The 27,804-nt window shown below is 37.4% G+C and overlaps 6 protein-coding genes and 1 non-coding gene across 8 annotated transcripts; 3 read left to right on the top strand and 4 right to left on the bottom strand.

The window, feature by feature from the left end:
• Positions 1 to 5,151: 5,151 nt before the first annotated feature.
• Positions 5,152 to 5,931, top strand: LOC129244931 (trypsin beta-like). Its single transcript, XM_054882846.1, has one exon. It carries the CDS (start codon positions 5,152 to 5,154, stop codon positions 5,920 to 5,922), a length of 771 nt encoding a protein of 256 aa, XP_054738821.1. The 3' UTR covers positions 5,923 to 5,931.
• Positions 5,932 to 10,022: 4,091 nt separating this feature from the next.
• On the bottom strand, positions 10,023 to 10,499 carry LOC129245882 (coiled-coil domain-containing protein 103). The gene is made up of 2 exons (XM_054884317.1): positions 10,242 to 10,499; positions 10,023 to 10,163 (listed from the first exon to the last, which is right to left on the bottom strand). Exons 1-2 carry the CDS (start codon positions 10,388 to 10,390, stop codon positions 10,061 to 10,063), a joined length of 252 nt encoding a protein of 83 aa, XP_054740292.1. The 5' UTR covers positions 10,391 to 10,499; the 3' UTR covers positions 10,023 to 10,060.
• Positions 10,500 to 16,558: 6,059 nt separating this feature from the next.
• Trnastop-uca (transfer RNA opal suppressor (anticodon UCA)) lies at positions 16,559 to 16,645 on the bottom strand. The gene has a single exon. It is a non-coding gene; the product is annotated as a tRNA-Sec (tRNA).
• A 1,463-nt stretch (positions 16,646 to 18,108) lies between these two features.
• Positions 18,109 to 19,614, bottom strand: LOC129245698 (death-associated protein 1). 2 transcript variants are annotated; one of them, XM_054884038.1, is made up of 5 exons: positions 19,507 to 19,614; positions 19,198 to 19,425; positions 19,026 to 19,108; positions 18,580 to 18,668; positions 18,109 to 18,494 (listed from the first exon to the last, which is right to left on the bottom strand). In XM_054884038.1, the coding sequence occupies exons 3-5, from the start codon at positions 19,069 to 19,071 to the stop codon at positions 18,339 to 18,341; spliced, it is 291 nt and encodes a 96-aa protein (XP_054740013.1). In that variant the 5' UTR covers positions 19,072 to 19,108; positions 19,198 to 19,425; positions 19,507 to 19,614; the 3' UTR covers positions 18,109 to 18,338. The 2 variants fall into 2 exon arrangements, with proteins under 2 accessions (XP_054740013.1, XP_054740012.1); XM_054884037.1 differs by having other exon boundaries at positions 19,198 to 19,589.
• A 2,600-nt stretch (positions 19,615 to 22,214) lies between these two features.
• On the top strand, positions 22,215 to 24,041 carry LOC129245707 (uroporphyrinogen decarboxylase). The gene is made up of 5 exons (XM_054884050.1): positions 22,215 to 22,386; positions 22,675 to 22,959; positions 23,028 to 23,186; positions 23,259 to 23,558; positions 23,616 to 24,041. The coding sequence occupies exons 1-5, from the start codon at positions 22,372 to 22,374 to the stop codon at positions 23,925 to 23,927; spliced, it is 1,071 nt and encodes a 356-aa protein (XP_054740025.1). The 5' UTR covers positions 22,215 to 22,371; the 3' UTR covers positions 23,928 to 24,041.
• On the bottom strand, positions 24,013 to 24,673 carry LOC129245708 (transmembrane protein 234 homolog). Its single transcript, XM_054884051.1, has 3 exons — positions 24,584 to 24,673; positions 24,226 to 24,528; positions 24,013 to 24,157 (listed from the first exon to the last, which is right to left on the bottom strand). Exons 1-3 carry the CDS (start codon positions 24,597 to 24,599, stop codon positions 24,069 to 24,071), a joined length of 408 nt encoding a protein of 135 aa, XP_054740026.1. The 5' UTR covers positions 24,600 to 24,673; the 3' UTR covers positions 24,013 to 24,068.
• A 2,234-nt stretch (positions 24,674 to 26,907) lies between these two features.
• LOC129243816 (60S ribosomal protein L31) lies at positions 26,908 to 27,771 on the top strand. The gene is made up of 3 exons (XM_054881141.1): positions 26,908 to 26,960; positions 27,200 to 27,461; positions 27,526 to 27,771. Exons 2-3 carry the CDS (start codon positions 27,235 to 27,237, stop codon positions 27,674 to 27,676), a joined length of 378 nt encoding a protein of 125 aa, XP_054737116.1. The 5' UTR covers positions 26,908 to 26,960; positions 27,200 to 27,234; the 3' UTR covers positions 27,677 to 27,771.
• Positions 27,772 to 27,804: the final 33 nt, after the last annotated feature.

Here is a 27,804-nt window from a genome sequence, read left to right as displayed (position 1 = left end):
ACAGGGTGCGCCATCTCGAGCTTCGGTATGGAAATATTGAATAACTTTAGCAACTAGCAAAATTGAATGTTTGTTGGTATTTTTTTATTTGATTTTGTCCTTTACAATCTGTTTCAAATGCACTTAGAACACAACAACCAATAAATGACCACCTTTACGAGCCACACAATATTGTGCTCTTTTTTTCGAATTTTCCATTACTTTTGCTAGCATTTCGGGTGATATTGCCTCTATTTCAGATCTAATGTTGACTTTCTGGTCATGCAGTGGCTTCTCGTGGATAATGTGAGGATTGTCTGTGCCCCAGAATCGACAATTTTGTTTGTTCACTCCGCCAGAGAGATGGAAATGGGCCTCGTCCGTGAACAAAATTTGATTCCAAAACTCGGAATCAACCTGGGCCATTCGAACCACGCTTTTTCCGTATTCCAAGCGACGGGGCTCATCTGTAGGCAATAATCGTTGAGTTATTTGCACTTTGTAAGGAAACATGTAAAGATCCTCTTTTAAAATCCTTCTAAGAGTGGTTCCTTTTATGTTTAGCTGCTGGGCACAGTGACGATATAACAGATTTGGGCTTTTCAAAACACTCTGCTTGACAGTTTCAACAATTTCATTGGAGCGTCTTTTTCGAACTGAAACACGTTGATGATTTGCTACAGACCCCGATTCTTCAAAATTTTTAGTCAGATTGCGTATGGTGTTATCAGAAGGCACTTTACGACCGCGGTATTTTCGACGGTATGCACGTTGAGCAAGCACAATTGAACGACCATCGTTAAAATTGTGCTGAATTGACGTTTCCAAATTATTTTTTCTCAAGTCCTTCTGACAATGGATAGCAAAGTTATTCAATATTTCCATACCGAAGCTCGAGATGGCGCACCCTGTACATACAAACATAGTTAAAAAGATTTCAACAGAAATGCTTTAGAAAATTGTGGCTGATATAAATTGATAGCACGGGGCTCTAGGGCATAATACACACAGGCATTAGTTGTTTGCAGGGCCGTCGATAGGGTAGTCATTCAGGTCTTTGTTCTAACGTAGCGTAGTAATTAGAAGTTGCTGTACCATTAAATTAATTAGAAGTTGCTGTACCAATCAATGCGCCATGCAATCCAATTTTTAGGCTCACTCTATTTTGCGTTGCAAATATTTCAATATTTTTGTTTTTTTTTTGTGGCCTTCGCACTTACAGCGACCGTCGTCAACTGCATCGAATGGTGTAGCCACTAAAACAATCCCTCCTCCTCTTCTGGGGAGACTCCCTTCCCAGAACTACCTTGCATTACTTCGGGAAGGCCCAGAACGGTGTCCATTAAATGGACCAATACTATTCACCCACGTCTGGGTCCACCATATTTGTAGCCAGTTTCATGCTATAGGCTCGTCTTCTAATGGCTCAGTGATATGTGTGGCATGCTCTCAGGTTCCTCTCACATGGGCGAATGGATGTTATACGCAATCGAGGTTTCTTTTACATCTGCAGCAAAGAAGATGTTGCGATAATATTGTACCGTTTTATGCCGTCGTGAGCACATGACTCGACCGCCGACAAATAAACATCAGTTCGTAGAAAGTCCAGGGCTGATTTGTTTTTCTCTGCGTTTTGCGCTGCCACTTCGCGCGTTGCAGGTGCAGCATTATCCTCTTTGCAAAACTTTTAACTGCGTTCCAACAGTCATGTGATGCACACATGTTATTGATTAAGCTGTCTGGCCTTAGCTGTTCACCCAAGACTAACTCAAGCGTTCGGCGTTCTTCGTTGAAACGATCGCAGTAGAAGAACACGTGCTCCGCGCTTTCTATTGCATTGTAGCAGCTTGGACAGAACGAAGTGTCCTCCATGTGAAAGCGATGGAAGTACTCCAAGAAATATTTGGGTTAAATAGTGGTCTACGTCACCGTGCCTTCTGGTCACCCATTGGACAATTTTGGGGATAAGTCTATAGGCCCAACGTCCGTTAACAGACGAGTCCCATCTGATTTGCCAATTTACTAACGAATGCAGACGTTCTGCAGCTTTCGCTTCAGTTGTCGGCTTTACTCCTTGTCTGTCATAAAGTTGTCCCATTTGCTGCACAAGTATGTATGTATATCTATTGGGAACTTTCCAGCGATGACACAAACCGCGTCGTCTGATACGGTCCTGTAGGCGCACGGGACTGTAAGTGCATTTCGTCGGTGCACTTGAGCTACTGGTCTAACATTCGATAGCTTAGCTCCTGCCCATATAGAAGCAGCATATAAGATGACTGAATCCACCACACTTGTCAGGAGGTGCCCTCTGGCGCCTTGCGGTCCGCCTATATTTGGAAGAATTCTTGTAAGAGCACCGTTGACTGCCGCTGCTTTGGAACCCACAGTTGCTAAATGTGATTTAAAGCAGAGCCGTGCAGCAATCATTACGCCTAGATACTTTATTGCCTCTTGTGAGTATTCAATATATGCATGATTTTTGGTTATACTATAAATTACCAGCTTGGCAAGAATTTTATAATAATTAGTTAATAAATGAAGGTATGTTCATGAAGCAAATAATTTGTAAAAATTGATACAAATTATCAAGTTCAAGTATCAATGTTCATGTATCCAAAAAACTTGCAAAGTAGGGGAAAGTGAGAGAGCGAAATGACATTTCATTGTGAGGGGAAGTTGTAAATTCTTACTGGATACATTTGTTCTTGTAAGAATTTGCCAGTGCGAAAAACAGCTGATCGCAAAGTAAAATTAAACACGAATGCAAATTTGCAAACTAAGTCAAAATTCTAAATTTAAATAAAAATGGTTAATAAAATGCAGTATGTAACATAAGTAAATATATATTATATAAAGAATAGAGTTAATTTGAAGTCATATTAAATAGGAATCTACTAATAATTTAGAGGTATGTACTGCTGAACCACATGTGACTGGAGGACCCCGTTGCTGCAGTTTCCGAAATACAAATCGAATCTTTGTGTTTTATGCTTGTGTTTCTTGGTTATTAATTAATTTGGCAATATATAATATATATAATAATATAATATGTATATAATACATACATAGACGGAAGCAAGGAAAATATGAAGAAAGCTATGATTTCCACAATGAAATATTCTTCATCTGACGGCAATATTCAAAGGATAAAATAAATCATGCGATACTAAGTTCGTTATTTTGCATTTTATTTGCTTTATTTTAATTTAATTTACTTGCTTTATGTTCTTTTTTTAATTTAATACGAGATAGCTCAACTGAAAAACTTTTTTTGGTTGATTGGTAAATCATGCAAATTGTTACTGGCTTTGTCTTCATGTACATTTTGGATAATTTTCTCTTTGTGAGCGAATTCTCGGAAATAAAGTTACTGGCAAGTTGCTGCATAATTTTTACATCAACAGATCGTATAATAAGGCGCATGAAGTAAAATTATCCAGAAAATTTATAATGGAATCATTTTTTTAATTCTTAAAGAAATTGAATTTTTTATATGATTCTGTCTTTTTTCTCATTTCTCTGTTCATAAACAAATAAAAATTGTTGAAAATGCACTTAAGCACTAAGCTTTTTTTTAATTTGATTTGAATTTGTCTAATTTTCGAAAACATATCAGGGACGGATGAAGTGCAATAAACAAAGGACGGGTAAGAATTAAATAACGAGAATGATGCTACCAACAGCATGCGCCTGACATCAACGACCACCACCTGTGTAGCATGAAGCCATCTCTTTCGAATGCGCAGTCTCCCGGTGAATGTCGTCTAATGTCTGTCTAAACACTGACTGGTCCAGCAGGGGTCAGTTTGTTTTGTCCTGGATCTCGTCAGCGTAGTGTAGTAGATGTCTCCTGACGTGCCAGGGAGGCGGCTCTGGCTCATGCAGGTGTCTGCAAGGGTGAAACGTACGGTAGCACCCTAACAGGAACTGCTTGCTGAGCAGTTTGTTATGCTCCTTAACAGGTAGCATATTGGCCTCGTTGTGAAGGTGTTGTATTGGGGACATCAGGAGGCAGCCCGTCGCTGTCCGAATGGCAGTGTTTTGGCATGTCTGGAGCTTTATACACTGCGTGTCACTGGCTCCAGGCGACCAGTCAGATGCAGCATAGTTTAGAACCAATCGGCAAATTGCCTTAAATGTCGATAGCGACAATTCTTTGTCTTTGCCCCAAGTGCTGCCGGCAAGCGATTTGAGGACCTTGAACTTTAGTGGCAATTGCGATTGTGTGCGCAGAGAAGGAGAGCAAACTGTCGAAGGTTACACCCAAAATTTTGACATTGTTTACCGTCGGAATTGGTGTGTCATCGACTTTTACCTTGATAGGGAGTTTGACCTCCTTTGTCCAGGTGGTAAAGAGGGTCGCCATGAACTTAGTGGGGGAAAGTTGAAGATTCCTCGCAGTGAAAGAGCGAGAAAGCGTAAAAAGCGCCATTCCCATAGCAGCCGGTTCTACGTTACCGGAATGACTCGGGTTTTTCCCGACCAAGGGTTGCCGCCCCAGTAAACTAGCCCTGTCTAGTGTACCTCTTCTCTCTTGATCTCTCGATCTCTCTCTCTCTTCTGTAAAATATCTTTAGCCAATAAACTTTCTCGCGGTCGCTGTTTCGAAGATTAATTCAAACGTAAGCAAAAGTGTATTAATCATCATGGAGAATATTTTGAAATTTAATAAAGCTGCTTTCAACCACTTGGAAGGTACCACACAAGTCATATTATGTCACCCAGCTAAAATAGTTGTTTGTGGTCTTAATTCCTCTAAACTTTTATTTAGCCGTTAAAAACTTTACGACATAAGACAATTAGGCACTTACGAGACCTTGTGAACCACCTAACTGTACTTTGATAAGAAATAAAACTAAGGAAAATGGCATTGTGATACTAAATAAAATATGTTTCACTATAACTTAAAGCATAATTTACAAGCATTTCATATCATATCAACTGAATCGATAATAAAATAATTAAATTCCTATTTGCAAACCCTTACTCCAAAAAGCCTCCCTATAAATCTTATTGATAAAATTACAAGGCTTACTTACTCACATATGCATAGGTATGCCATCATCCAGCCTTGCCAATTCCAATCAACAGCTGTCATATGTCGCCACACTTTGTGGCCAACTATAAAAGCTCGCACCTTTCCACACACTGTTAACTGTACTTCCAAAAATGTTGAAGTTCGTGATCGTGTTGTCGGCGTTTGTCTGCGTACTGGGTGCGCCTCAGCCTGAGGGTCTTCTGCCGCAGTTAGATGGACGTATTGTTGGCGGTGCTGCCACCACGATCAGCTCCGTTCCATGGCAAATATCATTGCAGCGTTCGGGCTCACATTCATGCGGTGGTTCAATTTACAGCTCTACCATTATTATAACCGCGGCTCACTGCTTACAAGGTGTTTCCACTTCTATATTGAAGATACGCGCTGGTTCATCATACTGGAACTCCGGCGGTGTACTACTGCAGGTCTCGGCATACAGCAATCATGAAGGTTACAGTTCTAGCACCATGCAGAACGATATTGCCGTTATCCGTTTGGCAAGTTCACTTTCGTTTAGCTCTACCATCAAAGCAATTGGTTTGGCTGATACTGCGCCTGCCGATGGCGCCGCCGCTGCTGTGTCCGGCTGGGGCACTACCGTATCTGGCTCTGCGGCGCTACCGACGCAATTGCGGTACGTTAATGTAAGTGTGGTCAGTTTAGCCAATTGTTCCTCGAGTTCGTATGGCTATGGTAATGCGGTAACAGAAACTATGATCTGTGCTTATACCGCCGGCAAAGACTCTTGCCAAGGTGATTCTGGTGGGCCAATGGTGTCTGGTGGAGTGCTGGTAGGAGTTGTATCCTGGGGTTACGGTTGTGCATACGCCAACTATCCGGGTGTGTACTCAGACGTGGCGGCACTGCGTTCGTGGGTGGTGAGCGCTGCTGATTCGGTATAAGTGACATAAAGTAATAACAAATGAATAAAATTTAGGTTTTTTTTAAACAACTCTTATTTCACTGGAATATTGTTAGTTTTATAAAAGTGTACATATGTATAAAATAAGCACGGTGCCGTGGTTCAATATGATCAGTCTGATGGCGATGTGCTCAATAATACTTCCCTTCTATTTAAATTATTTTTTTCACCTTAACCAAAAAATATATGTTTAGGTCCAAATAGCAATAACACTGGGCGACAGTTATATTATACTTTTATGAAGACCTAGCACAACTTGTAGGTATAGTAAAACTAAAATAAATGGTATAGGAGAAATTTCCAATACACCCCCAAAATCTCATTTTATGGCCAAAAAACCGTTTTTCAGTAGGTTGATGTGGACAATCACTCCTAACTTCGCCAATTTCCATCCGATTTCAAATTTGTTTTTTTAGTTCGAAAGAAAAAAACAAGCCTTTTTGACAGTGTGTTGACAATTTTTCTAAAATGATAACTGACGAAGCTGTAGACGGAAGTATTTGGATTTTTTAAATTTTTTCTCTATTTTTCACTTTTGACATCATTTTTACGATATTATCCGATATTGAGAATGTTTTTTAGTACACTACTGCTATAGTATATTTAATTTTGCGTCGAATGAGCTATATTTGACTGTAATTGAATTAAAATTCAGAGAGTTGTGTGAGTTTTAAGATTTTTTATTTTTATTAATTTGGTATGTAGGTATAACTGACGCTAAATCGGAATAAGGGCGTGTTTTGATGCGTTACTATATGATAGATACATAATATTTATTGGAGTATATATGTATACATAAGAGTACACTGTACTGCATACAACAGAACTGATTAGAACTTTCAAAAATATCTCACATATTACCACGCATTTCTTTTTCAATAGAAATATGAAAAAGCTCCCAAGTGTACCTAAGTTCGCATTGTACATTGAAGTTTGTTATTAATCACGTCAAAGTTTTATTGTTTTGCTTCAATTTGTGAAAAAGAAATGTGCTATAATCGCAATAAGTTTTGTTTCATATGTGGTTTGTTGCTGGATCAAAAGCATCGTTTGAAGTTACAGAATAATAGAGCTCTGGTTGATGGCTACAACGATTTCTTTAAGCTTAGGTATACACCTACTTCTGATCGCTGGTATGAACCGGAATTTCCTTTTACTGAGTGTTCATTGAAATTCAAGAGATATAAATCAAAACGTCTGTTTTTTTTGTAAAACGGACGTAAACGGTCATCATTATAAAACTCGAAAGCACATAAAGTATGCTGATGTTGCAACTGTTAAGAACCCCGTAGTCTTGGACGATATGATTGACTCAGCTGCAGGTCATGAAATGAAGGAAGTTCAACTCAGTGCTGATGATGGAGGTAACACATTATTCTCATATTTTTTAATAGTAGATTCTAAAACTCATGCGAGATGAGAAATTTACGAGTAAGCTCAGTGCAGTGGAAAGACGGGCATGGGAAAGTTTTAAATCATTGTGTGAGAAGTTCCTTGGAAATAAAAAGAGCTCTGATTATGTTGAAGTCGTCAAATAGTTTTTGAGTGCGTACGAAAAAATGGAATGCAATATGTCCATCAAGATACACTTCCTGCACTCACATTTGAATCTTTTCCCGAAAAATCTGGGCCAGATGAGCGATGAACAGGATGAACGATTTCACCAGGAGACAGGAGTCATCGAAAAACGTTTTCAAGGGAAGAACTCCATCAACATGCTTGCTGATTATTTCTGGTCCTTGAAACATAAAACAAGTGATGACTCTTATGAACGGAGCAGGTCTAGCAAACATTTTTGAAATCAAGATTAGTATTTCCCGACATCTCCTAAAATTTTAAACCTGTTTAATGTACTGTTCCTTAATATATTGTACCATACTGTACTGTACTATAGTGTACCGTACTATACTATACTATAGTGTACCATACTAAACTCCAAAGAGCCGTTTCCAATGCATTTTTAAGTTTGGAACCAGTTCCGTTGTGTACTGCATCGTACCGCACCGTACCATACCGTATAGTGCAGCACTGTACTGTATATCTATACTCCAATAAATATGATGTGTTTATACTGACACTTGTTATCATTTTTATGCTTCGCAACGCGCACTTATTCCGATTTAGCTCAGATATACGTACATACAAAATTAGACAAAAAAATTAAATTTTAAAACTCACACACCTCTATGAATTTTAATTCAATTACAGTCAAATATAGCTCATTCGACGCAGAATTAAATTCACTATAACAGTAGTCTACTAAAAAACATTAGTTTTTAGTCTTGAAATAAAAAATCATGGCATATCGCAATTCATGTAAAAATCTGCCTTAAAAAGAAAACTTACGCTTTTACCTCTTCAAAAAAACAAAAAATGCCTTTTCTAACTTAAAAAATATTTATTTGCAATAAAAACGTCAAACTATAATATCTTATTCATTATCCTTACGGAAACACTCAGGAAACACCATAATAGCATGTTCCAAACAAAAATACTGTCGGCATGTAGCACAGTTGTAACGCGTTTTTCGGTTTTTCTTTGAGGAACAGTATCCACAGCGACCACTTTTATTAAACGTCATATTATAGTCCATTATCATTTCTGGTTTATTAGTAATCTCATTGATTTCAACACCAGTATGCATGCTCGATACAAGAAGCACATTTTCCCCCTTTTTGGGAACATACGAAACAAGACTGCAGTTGCCACGGTGTCCGAACAAGCTGGATTTTTCCGCTCCTCCTCTTATCTCGGTGAATTGTTTGGGTAATTCTTTCTTACTTTTTCCTTATTGTCCCAATAATGGTCAGTTTGTGCTTAGATTAATGTTTATTCAGCAATGGGATACTAGTGAAAAAGTTATCACATGTGATATTCCGGCCAGAATTGTGAATACTTTCGCTTAGTCGAACATCTAATTCCATGGACGAGTTAACAACTTCATATGGGCCACTAGGTTGCTTTCCTACGTAAACTTCCATTTTCGAGGTATAAAATATTTTGGCATCTGTTAAGGCGTAAATTTTTATGGCATTCTTCATCATCTTCTTGCTCGGTATCATAACTTTCTACATCTCCTGCAACAAAGTCTTCAACGTCGCTGTCATTTTCATCCTCATAATCAGAAGTCGAATTTTCTTCCTCCAAAAGTAGTCTGATTTGCTCTTCATTCATTATAATATTAAAAAGTAAGTGCAAAATAGTAAAACGTAAAAAAATAAGAAAGAAACAAAAAACAAAATAACTGCTTTAACTTCACAAAAAATTACACATATACCCGCGTCGTCTCTTTTATAAAATTCACCAACACACCTGTCTAGTGCAAACGCCAAATCAACACTAATATAGAGCTTGCAAGAAAAGCGGAAGCTAGCAGTAAATTCAACTTTGTAGAGTTTCTGGAAAAACAAAAATTTACGTAAAATCATTTTGGTGGTCTCACAGACCAACGCGCGGGTATAGGAAGGTTAAAGGTGGTGTTGGTAAATCAGCTGAGAGGGTAAGCAGTAGGTCGGGTCGATTTGTGGGGAGGCAAATAAATCGCCCATTGCTCTGTGAAAATCATATTCTAGGGATCAAAATAAGAAACTTTGCCGAAGGAACCATACCTCTAAAATGAATTCTGATGTCCCCCAATTTGGGTCGAACTTTTAGTGGCCAAAAATGGTGATATTTTGAAATTGGGGGAAATCAGAATTCGTTTTAGAGGTATGGTTCCTTCGGCAAAGTTTCTTATTTTGATCCCTAGAATACGATTTTCACAGAGCAATGAGCGATTTTTAAATCGACCCGCCCTAGTGAACAGTGTTGTGGGTCTAGTGCCACCACAATGAATGCGCCTTGATTAGGACATAACAATTTTTTTTTTTTAATACAAACCACATTTTTTGTGCAGTTACGAATATAATCATTGTTTTGTATACCCATAAATGCATAAAAAAACTCATACATATATTTCTGATGCCTCCAACGGAGTATAGTTTGCACAATTTTGCATTAAGAATAAATACATAAGAAATTTATAAGAAATATTTACACAAGAACATACAAACGTAGTACATATACAGACATATGTACATATGAGCACGACCCTGGGTGTATGTTAGCTTTCATTCCAATTATTCTTCGCGCGCTGCTGAATTCCACAGGCGATTCTTCGTCTTCGCATTCATTTTATCCTGCCTGCTTATCGGCTGCAAATGTGCCGCATCCACAATATCCCTGCCCAAAAAGGAGAAAACATGTATTTCATACTTCAGATTTCTAGATAATTGATAACTACAAACTATATTTACTCACCTGAATTCGTCATACGTTTGAGTCGTATTCACAGCACGTAACTTAGCATCATTACGCAATTCATAGAGTTTTGACTCGTGTAGACGCTCCAAACAATCAGCGCGAAGTCTCAGCAACTCTTCCGGCGTAATTTTATCGATTTGCGACATTGTTGACGTTTTTAATTGTGAGAAATGTTTTCAAACAAAACCAATGCTTGAAGTCTTAATATGTCTATACCTTATTTTCCAATCATGATTCAATTGTTTGATCGATCCCGAAATGTTACTTAGTAATGAAATGGTATTCGTTACTACAACGTCGCCCAAACTGTGTTTCATTGTGCGCGCTTATAGCAAATCGTGTCAGCCGTTAGAAAGGGAAATTGTCAAACGAACATGGCATTTCTATAGCAAAACAAAATGGCGAATAGCGCTTTAACGAGTGCTATTTTATTACAAACAAAAATATCTATACATTTACATACATAGAGATTTCTAATACAATATTTATTTATTTATTTATTTAGAATTTGTCTATGAACTGCAATTCTTAGAGACCTACAACATTTCTTACAAACGGTTACACATAAAATTAAATGTATAATTTTACCACCGTAGCCGAATGTGTTATTGCGTGGCAACCATTCGGAAGTGCACAGGTTCGAAACACTAATACAGTAGAAGCCCGATAAGTGCAATACCGATAACTGCAATTTCGCGGAAAGTACAATTCGATTTTGAGTCCATAGAAAACTCGAAAAGAGCAATAAAAAATTGCAATTTTCGGGCGCAAAAGAATTCTTGTTCGAAGAAATTTTTTACTTAATACGGCAATGTATTTGCGTTCATCACGCGCGAAGACACAGCTTTATAGCTATGCACAGTTATGGTTCTCGGAATTATTGCGACCAAAAGCACTGTTCTCACGCTTTGTGATTTTTGATTTTTACAAATAACTGTAAAATTGTAGCGCTGCTATCATAAAATATGGCATCGAATCGTTTGTGACATTCAACACGCGTTAGTTTCAAGCTGGTTCTTGAGAGTAAAACAATCGTTCGGAGTTTGAATCATTTTTTTTTTGCTTTCATCAAATAAAATCATGGGAAAAGTGAAAAAGAATCTACATTTTCTTACATTGAAAGAAAGAGATGAGATTCTCCAAAAAATTGAAAAAGGCGTTAAACAACGAGATCTTGCATTCGAATACAAAGTTGATTGCGCAACGATTCGCCGAATAAAAAAACAATCCCGTTCATTAAAAGAAAATGCATACAATTCATTTTCACTTGGAAATAAACGGAAAACTTTGCGGTTTGGCAATCATCCAGAGCTCGAGAAGCGTTTGTACCAGTTTTTCATGAATCAGCGGCGACGAAATGCTCCTGTTTTTAGCTTGATATTGAAAAGCAAAGCATTAAAAATATTTGATGAAATAAAAAAGGATGGAGAACAATTCAATGCAAGTGATGGATGGTTTTCGCGATTCAAGAAATGCTTCGGACTTCGCTATTTGACTGTGACTGATGAATCATTATCTTGTGATCCAGAAGCCATTGAGCCATTTAAGGAAAAATTGACGGCGAAAATCGCTGAAAAAGGATATGTAACATCACAAATATTATATATAATGCTGGTGAAACGGGGCTCTTTTGGAAACTTTTGCCAAATAAAACCTACGTTTCGAAAGATGAAAAGAGTGCTCCAGGCAACAAAGTTTCAAAAGATCGAATCAGTGTTCTTTTGTGTGCAAATGGTGATGGCAGCCACAAAATAAAACCATTAACGATCGGCAAATCTATGAATCCGCGTTGTTTTAAAAATTTTCGTCTACCGGTGAATTATGCTGGAAACAAGACTGCTTGGATGACGCGGGATATTTTCAAAAAGTGGTTCTTTGATAATTTTGTCGAAGAAGTGAAAAAATTCGCCAAAGAAAATGATGTTCCACCCAAAGCATTACTTTTGCTGGATCAATCCCTATCTCATCCGCCCGAAGAAGAATTAGTTTGTGGTGAGATCGAAGTGATGTATTTTCCGGCCAATTGCACAGCGATTTTACAGCCAATGGATCAAGGTGTTATTAACTTGACAAAAATTCAATACAAAACATTGCTAATGGAAACCATAATTAGTGAAAAAGATTCTTGATTACATGAACTATTGAAGAAAATTGATTTGAAAACCGCCGTGATCATGTTGAGCCAAGCATGGGGGAAATTGCTCCCTGAAACGATCGCTAAATGCTGGAAAAGCGTATTGGGTACAAGCCCAACAGTTGACGCGATTATTGAATCTATTCCAGACGATATGCCATTGGATATCGAAATTGACGACCGCCTTCTTGTTGGAGGATTACAACGGTTAAATGAGATGGTCGAAAACCATGTGGGTGAAGCAGACACAGATGAAATCCGCAATTGGGTTTTGGAATTAGGAATAGATGAAGGTGATAGTGAATCGATTTTTGGCTGTGTCAATACAATTTTGAAATGGGGTGAACAGAACGATGTACTGTCATTCAATCAGATCGCTTGTTTGCATGATATCCGATCAAAAGCACTTGAAAAGTGTTACGAGAAAACGCAATCGAAAATAACAAAGTTTTTCCAAAAACTATAATTGAGTTTTGGAGCACACACTCATATGTCCTTCCGCATGGATCTCTTTGTATTAATTTCAATAAATATGTGTTCATTTTTCTTGAATATCGACCTTTTGAGCTCATTAATTGCATTGAATAGAGTTAAAATATTTTTCCCTAGGTATTCCTCGATCCACAGGAGAAATTCGCAAAAGTGCAATTTTTCGCTAAGTACAATCATTGGTGAAATTTTCCAATTGTACTTATCGGGCTTCTACTGTATAGAAAATGTTTTTTGTTTTTAGCGGTCGCTCCTCGCCAGACATTGACCCCCGAGTGTATTTCTGCCATGAAAAAGTTCCTCCTAAAAACCTTACTAACTAACGCCAGCAGATATAAAGAGATTAGTTGAATATTGCTATAAGTGGCTTCATAAACGATGAATAGATTTTTAACAGACTAACAGAAAATCCAACAATATCTGTCTGTGAAAACATTTTCAGATTCCTCATACCCTCCAGTGTATCCGCTTCAGTCAGAACCAAATATTTGATATCAAGTGAGGAATTCGCTGCGCACATTTTTGAAAAGTCAGCCGTCTAAACTTTCGCCATCATTTGACACAAAATTCGATGAGAACTCAGCAAAAAAGATGTGCATCGGCTGAAAGTGAATTTGGCTCTTTTTTTATTATAAAACACGATCGTGAGGATATGAGATACGCCTCATTTATAGGTAGACTAGCTGTTACCCACGGCTTCGCTCGCGTTGAAGCCCTTAAATAAATATCAAAGATCATTACATTTCAATAGGACTGAATCAATGTGATTTAGTATTTAAAAATTACTACATACAATCAGTTTCAAAAACTTAAAATATGCTTTATTTAATTACAACAACAAATGTTAAAATATATTTCACTGTAACAAAAATAAATAATTTTAAATTCTTATATTTAATTCAAAAAGATATAATGGAGAGTAGTAAGCTAGGATATTTTTGTAGACTATATTATAAGTTTTTCCGTCTTTTGCAAATATGTGTAAATTCCGGGCATTAGACACTCGCGAACATGCTACATATAGTTGACCGTGAGAGAAGCATGGCTTTTCTAAATGCACTCCCGCTACCTGCAATGTCTGTCCTTGCGCTTTGTTTATGGTAACAGCAAAGCTAAGCTTGACGGGAAACTGGACCCTTTTGAATTGGAATGGAAGGTCAGTGGGAATAATTGGAATGCGACACTTTTTCCCTTACCCATACTTGTTCAAATAGTAGCACCAGGTATATTTTGCCCCAATTTTGTTATCCGAAGCCTTGTTCCATTACATAGCAGAGGAGCATTTAGATTTCGCATAAGCATCACTGGTACATTCAATTTTAATTGAATTTTATGTGACGGTACACCCGACAGTTCAAGTGAGTTTAAAAATTCCATAGGATATGAAGTACTTAGTTCCGTATCCATAATTGTATCCATTGACAAATATTCCTCCATTTGTCTTTGCACCTCTTTAAAAATGTCAGTGTTGATCCTAGAAACAACTTCAATTAATTCAATAGAAACTATTTCATTTAATATTGCTCTTGCTCACAACCACTGATCACAACTCAAATTTTGTTGCAATTCCGGAAAAACATGAGCGATGAGATCCACATCATTTTCTACTAAATTGCAAAATTCTCTTGATAGTGATATATAACCTTCTTAGTCAACGTCTAAACAACCATCACCAATTTTCAACAACATTTCTGCATAAAGTCCCGAGTCCACGTCATTATGAAGATGAACTCTCATATTCGTTTGCAGGCTGAGTTTTTCAACTTTCGACCATAAGCATAATGATTTAATACATGCTTGAATTTCATCTGCTGTCCAGTTTAAAGCTTCTATAGCCTTCTTGTGAGACATTGTACTTTCATCCCACACTAAAAGCTTACATTCTCGCAGCATCCTACCTCGCGAACTATTTTTACTGAAATTACAGATCTTCCTGTGCCAGATTTAATGGTAATTTTAAAACAGAATGTGCTGTACGGCCGCCGTGTAATAACGTCGCGGCAATACCCGAAGAAGCTACAGCAACTGCTATTGTTTGTCTTTTCTGACGGACCTTAATAATAGGTTAAGCAAGAACGTCTTTCCGGTTCCTCCTGGTGCGTCGAGAAAGAAGAGTCCACCATTGCCGGAGTCTATTTTACGTAAAACTTGGTGGAAAACATGATTTCGCTCTGGAATTAATTGAGGGACTAATTCTGTTACTTGGTGTTGCAGTGCTATAAAATCATAATCTAGCTCTCGAGCAATTCCATTATTAAAGTCATCTGTATTGTTTCGTCGAGGGCTTTGCATTCCAAAATCATTTAATTTTTTTCCAATCATTGTAAAAACCTTATTTTCGATTATAATTAGCGTTTCGTTGTAGATATCTTCATTGAAAGTCATATCTGTATGTACTCGGTGCAGTTGATGTAAAATATCTTCGGCCATGTATCTATTCTTGTACTTATCCCAAAGAGTTTGAGGATTAGAAAGACCGCAAGAAGATAAAAGCGTAGCGTAAAGTTGCCTGATTTTATCTGCTGATCGACATTGTACCGCTTCCTCCATAGTTTCGTCCCAATGATTATCATTTTCTAACAATCGCCGAGATTCACATGCTTCTCTGTATGTTTGACATTCCTGACCATTGACAATTTTAAGTTCCGTAAAGCTAGTTGGACCTCTAACATGATGCAATAACATACGCAGACAAAAGCATTCGAAATTTGTAACATGTACAGTAAAGACACGACCAAGAGCATCCGATGCTTTAACCCCAGGTTGATTTTCAACAGGTGTACCTTGAACACGACGATGCCACTCTTTTTTTGAGGTGTTCCATGTATAATAACGGGGAACCTCAGAGTACAATAATGTCCTTGCAAAAGTATCATTCTGACAAAGGTGGAAAAAGGCAGTCAGCGTGGTCTTAGGAGGAGATAAAGTCCTCTCTAGATAGATCAGATTTCCGTTTCCGAGGCAAGAACAGAGTAAGAATTAAAATCAGTGGTAAGATTTAAAATAAGCAAGTGACATCGAACCACAAAAATGACACCAAACCTAAAAAATCAAAATTTTATATATTTTATATAAAAATATAAAAATATATAACAGAAGAATACCAAATATCAAATCATTAAGAAAAAGGTAAAATTCCAATTACTAAATTTGACCCAAACAAGCAAATAAATAAACTGGGCAAGCTAAATAAAACTGTTTAATAAAAAAACAATAAATATAGAAAAATTTCAAACAGCTGAAATTTTGAGATTTTTTGACAAACATTTTTTTTTAACATTCAAAAAAATAATTTTTTTTTAATAAAAAGTATCCTATGTTACTTCTAACACCTCCAAAACAAATGTGTACAAAGTTTGATAATAATTGGTTAAGTAGTTTTGGCGTGAAAGCGTAACAAACAAACTTACATTCACATTTATAATATTAGTAGGGATTATAAGTCATAGCATCGTGGATCTTTCGATGAATTGAACTTTTTCAAATATTTATCTCTCCTAAGGTCCTTCAGACGGTTGAGTTCTCTCAAATACCAAGGACACTTACAGCGTTGATTAGTATTGATAGGAACACGCATTATAAGAAAATTAAAATAATTTCTAAAATTTTAAGCAGTTCATAAAATTTCAACGTTTTTTTTTTGTTAGTGGTAACATTAACGTAAAAATTTCATTAGCTTAGCGCTACCATCCGCCCCTCAGGTGGAATCGAACCACTTCGACGTTAATCGACTACAGATTTGAAGTCTGCACCCCGGACCACCGAAGCTCAGAGAGGCAATTAATTTAAGTCAGACGTCACAATTTAAATAGACAATGTGAAGAAAATGCATCTATGAATTACAGATTTCGCGGTCGTGAACGAAAGTTTATATAACACTGCGATATTCTAAGTTGTAAATAAGATAAGATTATAAAGAACTGCATACTTAATTGCATTTATATTGCAATATGCAATACCTACTAATTTACTAGATGCGCTTACACTATGTGAATATATTTTATATATATATATGTGCGTCCGCACGCTTTTGTGTGTCTATTATCTATTATGTGTCCGTTTCTCATATCTTATGGTTTACTGGGTCTAGCTTTCCATCAACCTCTTTCCAACAGTGAAAGTTGATACATTTCACTCGTGAACTACACTGAAAGCGATAGCAAGGCGAAAAATATAAAAATTGAACTAAACCAAAAAAAATATTAATTTTTGTTCTTAAAATTTCTCAAATAGAACAAGCAGCCAAAATGGGCATCCCCTTTAAAACTTATACTTTAACTTATAAAGGAAACAATCTTCCATTTCCTTTGCGAGTGCCCTGCCCTATGGAAGGACAGAATGTTAACCCTGGGCAAACCGCTCTTCAAGAGTCTCGAACAACTGAAGAACCTGCTAAGGTTCCATAACTGCACAGACTGGATATAGTCATGCTGCAAATAACTGCTTGACAAGTTGGTAACGAGGATGTGGCAACAAAATGGTGCGAAAGTGCTAATTGGAGTCTGGACGAATCACCACTTAAACCAACAAATCAACCAACCATCAATCAATTCGATTAAATGTTCACCATGTTTTTTGGTTCAAAAGTAAATATGTACATATAAGCGTTGACATCCTACATAATGTCTACTTTCAGTATTCATAGAGGTCGGTCTCCATCTGGCATCGCTAGGCACCAAAAGGTTTATGCATGGCTTAATGCCATCCACGCTAACTAACCTAACCTAAATACATATATGTATTCTCCGCACTGTATTTAACCAAGTCCAAGTCATGCCTAATACATTTTTGTTTAAAAATAATAATTGCATAAAAAGTAGATTTCGTGACAATAGTTTAAAAAATCATTTTTTATTTGTATTTGTTTTACAAAAATGGGTGCTTAAAGAATTATTTGAAGATTATTGCAACTGGAATGAAATTAATTTAAAAAAAAAGCTGTATATATTACTAAAACTAAATCCCTTTAATATTGAAACTTTTGCTTAGTTGAATTCGGCGCAATATGTATGTATATGTTCAATTTAATTGGTGCAAATTCTAGAAGAAAGTGCTTCAAATAACTTAATTTGAATAAAATCGTGGAGATGAAAAACATTTAAGCAACAGCTTAAAATTTTGATGGAATTATACTGCTTGAATTCATAAATTTGAAGCCACCAAAGTTACTGTAATATTAGTTTTCTACTTCTCATCGGGGTGTAGCAATATATCTAAATGCTTATTCTTTTTTGTTTTACAAATATCTATTCATCATAATGTGATAATCCATAAAAAAATTGTATTCTTGTATTTTACGCATCTCGCTTTTTTTGTTGACGCTGTGAATGAACTTTCTTCTGATTCTGCACTTTAGAATTGGAATGTGTTTGCTGTTCCTGTTGTGGTTGAATTTGTTGTCGTGGTTGTATTTGTTGTTGTTGTGATTGATGTTGCTGAGGCTTTGAACGACAGGAACGCGTAGCGATCACTCATTTACGCGGTTGTTGAATATTTATTTGAGGTTTCTGGGCAACAAACGAAGGTGGTTTGGGTGAATGTGCCACCTGTGCCGCCTGTGGCGTATAATCGATATTACCCTTAACTGGTGCACCACTCACAGACATGCTGTTGACAGCAACTGGTTGCTAAAATTAAAATGCATATGCGTATCAATAAAGGCACGTTTCCACATATACTATATATGTATATATAACTATTCAAATTATTTACCGTCAATCCAGTGCAATCTTCGGCATCCTTGGCCGGACGCTCTGCGTTAGGAGCTTTGTGTTGCACAATGCGCATGCCACCCGCTTTGACTGTAAAAAGAGGATAGTAAAATTTAGTCGTAAAAAGTTTTTTCTAGTCTTATAAGCTATCAAAACTTAATAATAAAAAAAAACCTTATCGATATTTCCTACTAAAAGTTGTTATCACATTTGTAATAAAGAATTCCACGTATGCATATGCATGCACACATACAAATATTAGCGGTGCAATCAGCCGCTCCCGAGTATCACTAACAACATAACTCAAGGACGTTTCACACGCCCGATTTCTACTTCATTGATTTACCTCACTTACTGCGCATATTTTTCCTTCATCTGCCTGTTATTCCCTCATATGCACGTATCAACGTCGTATAATTAATTTAAAGAGAAATTAACTGTACGTACCTGCTGGTGGATGTCCAGCTACAAGATTTGGTTGCTCATCTGCCATTTTCCACTTACAAAATACTATTTGATTCCGAATGCACCTAAAATCACGTAAAAGGTAACAATTGGTAATAATTACTCATTTTAGAACAACTAATTTACACTTATTTGCCTTTTGTAAATTACGCACCTGCTTTTTATTTCTACCTTTACTTCTCTACTGTTTACTGTTTTATGGGTATTTTTAGAATTTTCCTACAAGTACAAACAACTTCTGCTTCTGGCCGCTCTGATTGGATGGCGGAGCTGGTATTGGTGTATAGGAATTTGTTGTTGCGTTGAACTGTAGTCGTATTTTTGTGTGACACGAAAGCACTTTTTCTTTTCAGATTTTAATCTGGTTGTACTTCAAACACCTCTTTCGTATGATTTGGAAAAAGAATTTAAACAAAAAAGCAATATTTATTTGATTTTTAGTGTGTTGTTTTTGTCTTCATACGTGTTTTTCAGTTATGTTATGTTTCCATTCTGCTACGCACCGTCCAGAGACTCGAAAAATCACTTAAGGTGCTCGCCCAGTGCAGGCCGGCTTTGCTTGCTATACTTGTTTTGCTTGGCTGTGACAACTGGTATGGCCAAATGGGCGCTTTAAAGCTGCCATCAGATGATTCGTAAATGGAAAAGGTAAACAGACATGTTAGCCATTTTCAATAATACATACTACATTTTTTATTCTTGATGCTAATTAGAAGCTGTGAAAACATTTTGCTAATTTTCCTTTAGTAAAAATGTAGAAAATAAAGTGCCAATCAAAGTAGTTTGAAATCATTTTCCCTTTTTATATATTTGGGGCACGTAACAACTGCGTTAATTGCCTCATTATTTGTAAAAACCAAGCCCTTTGAATTCTTATGGTGTCGCTAGTCTATATTTCAAGAGTTTCAGTTCCTTGTTGTTTTTGCATTCTTACTGGACTATCTGCTAAAATTCGTACACATGACTAATTTTCCAAGTAGCGCTCCGGCCGATTCCAATTTTTTTTTTCTACTACTACTCCAAATACAGAGGGCGCTTAAAATTTTTTTACTACTGCTTTGAACTACCAGCGGTAACGGAACGACTTCGGCTTCCCTTCCACTCTTTCTAAAACATAAAATTCGCAAATGAAGCTAAACCAAATCAATTTAAATGAGTGACCGGGGTGTTCAATTCCTAATGTCAAAAGCACTGTAAATAGAACATTGAGGTATTTGAAACTTCGCCGTACTTCAAGCGCTTCAAGCAAAGCTGCCATTTGGCCTCGATTCATATATTTTAGTGTCGATTTACTCATTTTTTACCGTTATCGAAGCCAAGCAAGCAAGTCCAGCCTGCATTGGGCCTCCACCTTTATGGTGTTATGCGGAAAGTTTATTTTTCACATGTGTCTGTTGCACAACTTTATGCTAGGCGTTCAGCGTCGACTATATGAACGTCTTCATATAAATGTATATTTTTATCTTAACTGTCAACTTAACTGTGCGAAGCAAATGTGAAAGGACTTGATCGCTGACAGCAACTAAATCACTTTTTTAAAACGGCTGCATTGGATGAAAAAGAGGAATATATTTTAATGATTTATTTGAACTATTGTTATTGTAGCTCTCGACTGCATATGTGCATACTTCAGTAAAGAAAATCACGTTTTATTTTTTTAATTTATGTAAATTATGCATGTAACATTTTTTGTTGGCTTGTCTTGATATATATTCCTTTCATTTAAGACGCCACGAAGCCTATCAAGCTCAAACTAAAAAAGAACGCGGAACGCTCATGACACAATCTTTTATAAAATTCTTATTGTAGACGAGCCTTAAAGGCTGCCCCTTTATTTTGATTTTCAAATTGCATTTCTTAAAAATTTATGGGATAAGTTAATGTGGTAACCTCACATCCATTTGTGATGGGTTTTCGCATGCGATATGTTAATTTCATGGCTTACGGAGTAACTATCGTAGATGATAGAACACAAAGTTTGGCCTTCCGAAGTAAATTTTGAGCGTAACTTTGGCTGTTAAGTCACAGGGATTTTGTCAGTAGAATTGTTCATTACTCAGACGGTAACGAAGTAACCTGAATAGTGGCTGCGTTGATTTTTTCACACAGCACCAATGCAATTTTAGTTTTTGCTGACCTCTGCCGTAAGCAAACAGCTGTCGTAACCCCTAATAAATCAAACAATTTTGCTGATACCTTTAAATTTGCTGAGAGCCAAGTAACGGTTTGATGTTTGCCATATATTTGCATTGTGTTCATTATGTAACCACGGCCATAGAAGTAGAGTAGTATGATATACGATACACTAGACAGGGCTAGTGTACTGGGGCTGCGCCTGTCTGGTCGCCTGGTACTAGTGATTCGCAGTGGACAAAGCTGCAGACATGTCAGAATACCGCCATTCGGACAGCGACCGGGTGCCTCCTGATGTCGCCCATACAACACCTGCACAACGAGGCACAAATGCTCCCAGTTGCGGAGCACAACAAATTGCTCAGCAAGCAGTTCCTGCTGGGGTGCTACCGCAGGTTTCACCCCTGCAGACACCTGCTTGAGCCCGAGCCGCCTCCCAGACACGTCAGGAGACATCTCCTCGACTACGCTGACGAACTCCAGGACAAAACTAACCGAGACCTACTGGACAGGACAGTATTCAGACAGTCAATAAACGACATTCACCGGGAGACCGTTACCACCTTCATGAACTCCCGTCCTGTGAATGCCGTAACCGGAGTCCAACCACCACCCATTGCAGATGAAGAGCTCCAGCTTCCCCGTGAGACTCGTGTAACATTGGCACAATTACGTTCTGGATATTGTAGCAGGTTAAACTCCTACCTATCCAGAATTGACCCCGACATACCAAACACATGTCCGGCATGTGAAGGGACCCCGCACGACACTAACCACCTCTTCACATGCCCCCTCAATCAGACTCATCTAACCCCCCTCTCCCTCTGGACCCAACCTGTCGAAACAGCATGTTTCCTGGGCCTACCCCTAGATGAGCTAGACGAAGATGACAGATGATATACCTACACTGACAGGGCTAACTACGCTGTTAAAAACAACAAACAACAACAACAAGTAGAGTAGTAAACATTTCAGTTACTCAGTTTTGTGTACTTGCATATTTAAGTAATTCTCCAATACAACCCTGCAACTTTTCCAAAACGAAAATAAAAGTTGATAAGCAAAGTGGTGCAATTTATGTTTGCCGGCCAATATATCATATGTTCTACTTTTAACAAGACTAAAGTGAAGGAATTAGTTTACAGCAATAAAAAATATAATATATAGTGGAAAACTAATCAACTCACAAAGGAAAATGAAAGACACAAAGGCAAGTTAAAGGAAGTTTTTTCAAACAGAATGGAATAAATTACATCATGGGTTACATTAAAGTTCAAAGATTTAGAAATAAGAAATTAGCAATGCATCGTGATTTAACAAAATTGCTATATATTTTGATAATTAGCAGTACGCGTGCAATAGAGCATGATGCTATTTCACACGTATGTACAAATTGAAGAATACGGAAATGTACTATACTAATGCCATGTAAAATTTAATAAATATAATACCGTCTTATATATATGTAAATATTTTTATTTTGTTATATTTTTTTTAGAACTTTCCGCCATTAAAAAATGACAACCTGTTGCGAGCAGCTCGTGGAGAACCCGTTGACCGAGTGCCTGTCTGGGTCATGCGTCAGGCTGGACGTTATTTACCCGAATTCCAAGAGGTGCGCAAGCAACACGATTTCTTTACCGTTTGCCGCACACCCGAATTAGCTTGTGAGGTAACAATGCAGCCGCTGAGGCGCTTCGATTTGGATGCGTCTATTATATTTTCGGACATTCTGGTGATACCTCAAGCGCTTGGCATGACAGTAGAAATGCACGCGGGTGTGGTAAGTGTTATAAGTAAAGTGAGTAAAGAAAATGTGCATTTGCTAACATTTCCTGTATCCGATTAAAGGGACCTGTATTTCCTGAGCCATTACAAACACCTGCGGACTTAGCTAAACTCACTCCGGAAGGCGCGGTGGGACGTTTGACATATGTGGGGGATGCTATTACAATGATGCGTCACATGCTGGAGGGTCGTGTGCCGCTCATCGGCTTCACTGGTGCACCCGTAAGTTTATATCAGCATAATAACAAATAAATATGTACATTTAATTATGATGAAAATTTTGCCGACTGCCAGTGGACTTTGATGGGATACATGATTGAAGGGGGAGGCAGTAAAACAATGGCTAAATCAAAAGCTTGGCTAACAGACTATCCCGACGATGCGACAAAACTATTGAGCATGTTGACAGCTGCAATTGTCGATTATTTGGAAATGCAGGTGAAAGCTGGTGCGCAGTTATTGCAAATTTTCGAATCGTCAGCAGAACATTTAAGCAAGGAAGATTTTATCAAATGGTCAGTGCCTTATATAAAAGAAATTCGGGATAAATTATATGAGCGCTTAAATCAGCAGTCGATACCAGTTGTGCCGTTGGTATGTACTATATTGGGTTCATGCAGCCTTTATTTCAAAATATTGTTTACTTCACAGACAATTTTCGCTAAAGGGGCGGGCCATTCATTGAAAGAACAAGCCGCTTTAGGGTATGATGTTATAGGCTTAGATTGGACCGTGGATCCAGTTGAGGCACGAAAAGAAGTTGGTCCCAATATCACACTTCAAGGGAATTTGGACCCACAGGATATGTATAAAACTCCCGAAGAAATACGTGCACTAACTACAGAAATGGTGCGAAAATTTGGAAAAGAACGCTATATTGCTAATCTGGGGCATGGCATTACACCGCAAACGCCTATCGTAAGCATGGAAACGTTAGTCGATGCTGTGCATAAAGCACTTTAAACATTGTGGTGATATGGAACAATACTTTAACATTGTAAATTTTTCTAATAGCAACTTATTGTCTTGCAGCAAATAAAAGATTCGATTGTTAGGTTGCTAAAATTATAAAGAAAACATTTTATTTATGTACGAAAGTATGACCTATGTTCGCCCTTTATTTTCGATTCCAATTTTGTCGTACAACATCAGTGAACTGCCAAAGCAGACCAATAGGGTACCGATCATGACCGCTGCAAATAAAAAATTGCATAGAAATATATGTGTGGACTAGTGTACTAAATGTGTTTGCTTTATTTACATTTTCCGGGCAGTTTTTCTCCCAATAAATAACCTGTAAGAGCTGTAAAAGCAAAGCCCAATGAATTTGCAACTGGTACAGCTATGGTTATGTTGATGTGTTGCAGGGTCCACACGTATAAAACGCTGCCCAATTGATTTAACAGAAACGGTATCCAGTAATGGAGTCTTGTGCTTATCATGCGAAGCTCCTGCCATAGATTAAGCCATCGAGATCCAGTGTCCACATTGTCAATGCCTGCGCTACCAAGACGTATGAAAGGATTCGTTGCGCCCCATAACAGACCAACCGCTAAAAGCGACACTGCGGGATATTTGTGATAATTTATGACTTTTTAAATATAAAAAAAAAAACTTACAAACCGTGTTTATCATTTTCGAGAAAATATGCGGTGTTTATCTTTGTTTATTTACATTTCAAATACAGCTGTTTGTAGTGGTACTTGAATGTGAACGCTAGATGACGCTGTACGGCGTAAATTTATATTTATACAACGAGCGGAGCTAATATCTCAAACTGTATGCGTAAATTGACCAGCTACAAAATGTCGCAGCGTGCGATTAGTGTTGACATAATTGATTTTTAAAATTAAAATTGTCTTAACCTTTGACTGGTGACGTGGTTGTTTTATAACGTTGTTTGTGACGTGGGGCCTCAGATGCCCCTATATAAAATGTCCTTATTCGTTAGAAAAAAATTACGGAAAGTGACTTTAATGTTATTATATGGTAAGGATACATATTTATCTATAAGAAAAACAAAATAAATGTTACTAATTATTTATTTCTGTATTGGGAACTTTTAACCATGTAATGTAATTTAAGAAATATAATAAAATAGACTTCTTATTTATAGTTGCGCAAAACAGAACAAAATTTTAATTTCATACATAAATGATCATTTTCCATAACTCAAATAGACTTCTTAAAACACAAAAATCACCTAAACGTTACAAATAATAAAAAAATATAAAAAATGACACCGACTGAACTTTAGTTATTTTACTATTCACAATCAGGACAAACTTGTTTGGCGCACTGTAGACACACATGTTTTTTGCATGAATAACACTGATGATTTGACTTTCGATTCAGTTTTGGTGGACAGGAAGCACATACTTTTCTCGTCTTCTGTGTGATTTCTGTTGCCTGCTGGTTAGGTGGCATATCGGAACCCAAGATTCGCTCCAAGCTGGTTCTTATTTCTCGAGGAATTCGCAGGTTGTAAACTCGACGCTGTGCATGTAATAAAACCAAGCGCCTTGCTAGAGTTTTAGTAAAACGTCCTCGGTCTTTGTTTCTAGGTTCATGAATTTGATACAAAATGTGGCTATTGACTAGACTTATGTCCAACATTCTGTAAAAAATTACCATGGGCCATCTGCGTGTTCGGCGGCTGCTTGTGTAAATAGAACACTTTTTATCAATATCATCAACCCCTCCTTTTGTTGAATTATAATAGGCTATAATTTCAGGTTTGCCTGTAGTTTCATCAGTTTCAATAGAGTGATGCATGGAGGAAACTAAGAGAACTGCTTTACGTTTTTTTGGTACATGAGACAACATTGTAATTTGGTTAGTAAATCCATAAAGAGTGGTTCCTACATCTCTCGTTTTGGACGGCTGGAATTCTTTGGGAATTTCCCGTTTATTTTTTTTTAGTGTTCCTACGCAAGTAAGTCCGCGTTTCTTTAATTGATCTACCAATTCGATCGACGTGAACCAATTATCAAATGTGATATTGCGGTTGGTGTTGTGTATAGGCTCAGACAAACGAATAACTGCCTGTGATGGAACTAATAATTTATTTTCGTCGATAGACAAAGTTTGACCATCAGATCCCTTTCCTGAGTAGATGTAACCATTGTAAAAGTAGCTAGTTTTGGAATCGCACAAACACATCATCTTTAAGCCGTACTTAGATGGTTTCTTTGGCATGTATAAAACAAAATATGAACGCCCTCTAAATGCAATTAGCATTTCGTCAATTGTAGCACACTCTCCTATAGTATAAAGCATTTGGCAATTGTTTACAAATATATTAAATATTTTACTTATTGCAGCAAGTTTGTCATTTTGCTTGCGTTCTTCTCTGTCTAGACTATTATCAAAACGTAAACACATCAAAATATTTTGGAATCGTTTCTGAGACATAACACATCGAAATATATCTCTTCCTGTTCCATCTGTAGCAAAAATGTATTCACAGTTTTCGTGGTTGGATTTGAAAACGGCTGTGTACATTAGGAGGCCCAGGAAAGCGTGTAATTCAATCATGTCCAGATCATGTAGTTCTGGGCGGTCTTGTCTTTGGTATCTCATTCTGCTTTGAAATCCAATATTTGTTACGTAAGCAGTGACATCGGGCCTGAGAGGCCGCAAGAAAAGTTTGCATTAATCGTACTTACCTATTTGGCTGCGGGTGGCACAAATTTCTCCATCTACAGCGCGGGCGCAACTAAACTCTAAGCTACTGAGACGCACAAATCCGGAGTGCGCGGGGAAAGGGGTGAAAAAGCGTTATGCTTCCTTCACGCGGCCTCTCAGGCCCTACGTCACCAGTTAAAGGTTAAATGCATTACCATATTTGAGAGTTCTTTCACCGAGCTGACCGCTTGATGGCACAGTGGTCATTAGGATATTTCCGTACATATGTCAAATTAGGGGAAAAATGGCGTTGACGTTTATGTTTGACGGCTGTCAGATTCTTTTACGTCAAGCTTTCATTTCCGAGAGGTTGGTTTTCGTAATTTTCTTAAATAAAATCTAAAAGCATCGATAAATTCTGCAAATTATAATTGTAAAAATGAGTGAAATTGCGTGCTTAAATTTGTTTTTTGTTGATTCGTATAAAAATTTTCAATACCAATAGCCTATACGGGATGGTTTTGAAAATTTATAAAAGTGCAGAATGATTGTTGCAGAAAGTGCTCATCATCATAAATCATCATTAAATTGTGTGTTTAATTTTACAGGAGTTTGTTAGCAGGCAAGAAATTCCAGTCAAAAAATGGCGAAAACAAAAAAGGTTGAGAAACGTAACAAGTCTGCCATCAATGAGGTGGTTACACGCGAGTGCACGATTCACTTGTCGAAGCGTGTACACAACATTGGTTTCAAAAAGCGAGCACCACGCGCCATCAAGGAAATCCGCAAATTCGCTGAAAAGGAAATGGGCACCAATGATGTGAGAATCGATACTCGCCTAAACAAGCACATCTGGTCCAAGGGTATCCGGTAAGTTTTACATACGAAACTATATTCAATATGTAGTCAACAACAACAAATGATTTTCTTGCAGTTCGACTCCAGTTCGCGTACGTGTGCGCCTTGCTCGCAGGAGAAACGATGATGAGGATTCACCCAACAAATTGTACACATTGGTGACATATGTGCCAGTTTCCACATTTAAGAACCTGCAAACGGAAAATGTTGAATCCAGCGATGATTAAACAAAATAATGGAATATTGCATGTGTGTATGCAATTAACTAAATACATCGTCCGGGTTTAGAAGTTTATTAAAATTACAGACTAATGTTAATAAATTCATTTTTTATTTGCAAAAAACGTGAAACAAA

Source organism: Anastrepha obliqua, chromosome 4, assembly GCF_027943255.1.
Source record: "Anastrepha obliqua isolate idAnaObli1 chromosome 4, idAnaObli1_1.0, whole genome shotgun sequence".
Lineage (NCBI taxonomy): Eukaryota > Metazoa > Arthropoda > Insecta > Diptera > Tephritidae > Anastrepha > Anastrepha obliqua.
This window is presented reverse-complemented; position numbering and strand designations above follow the sequence as displayed.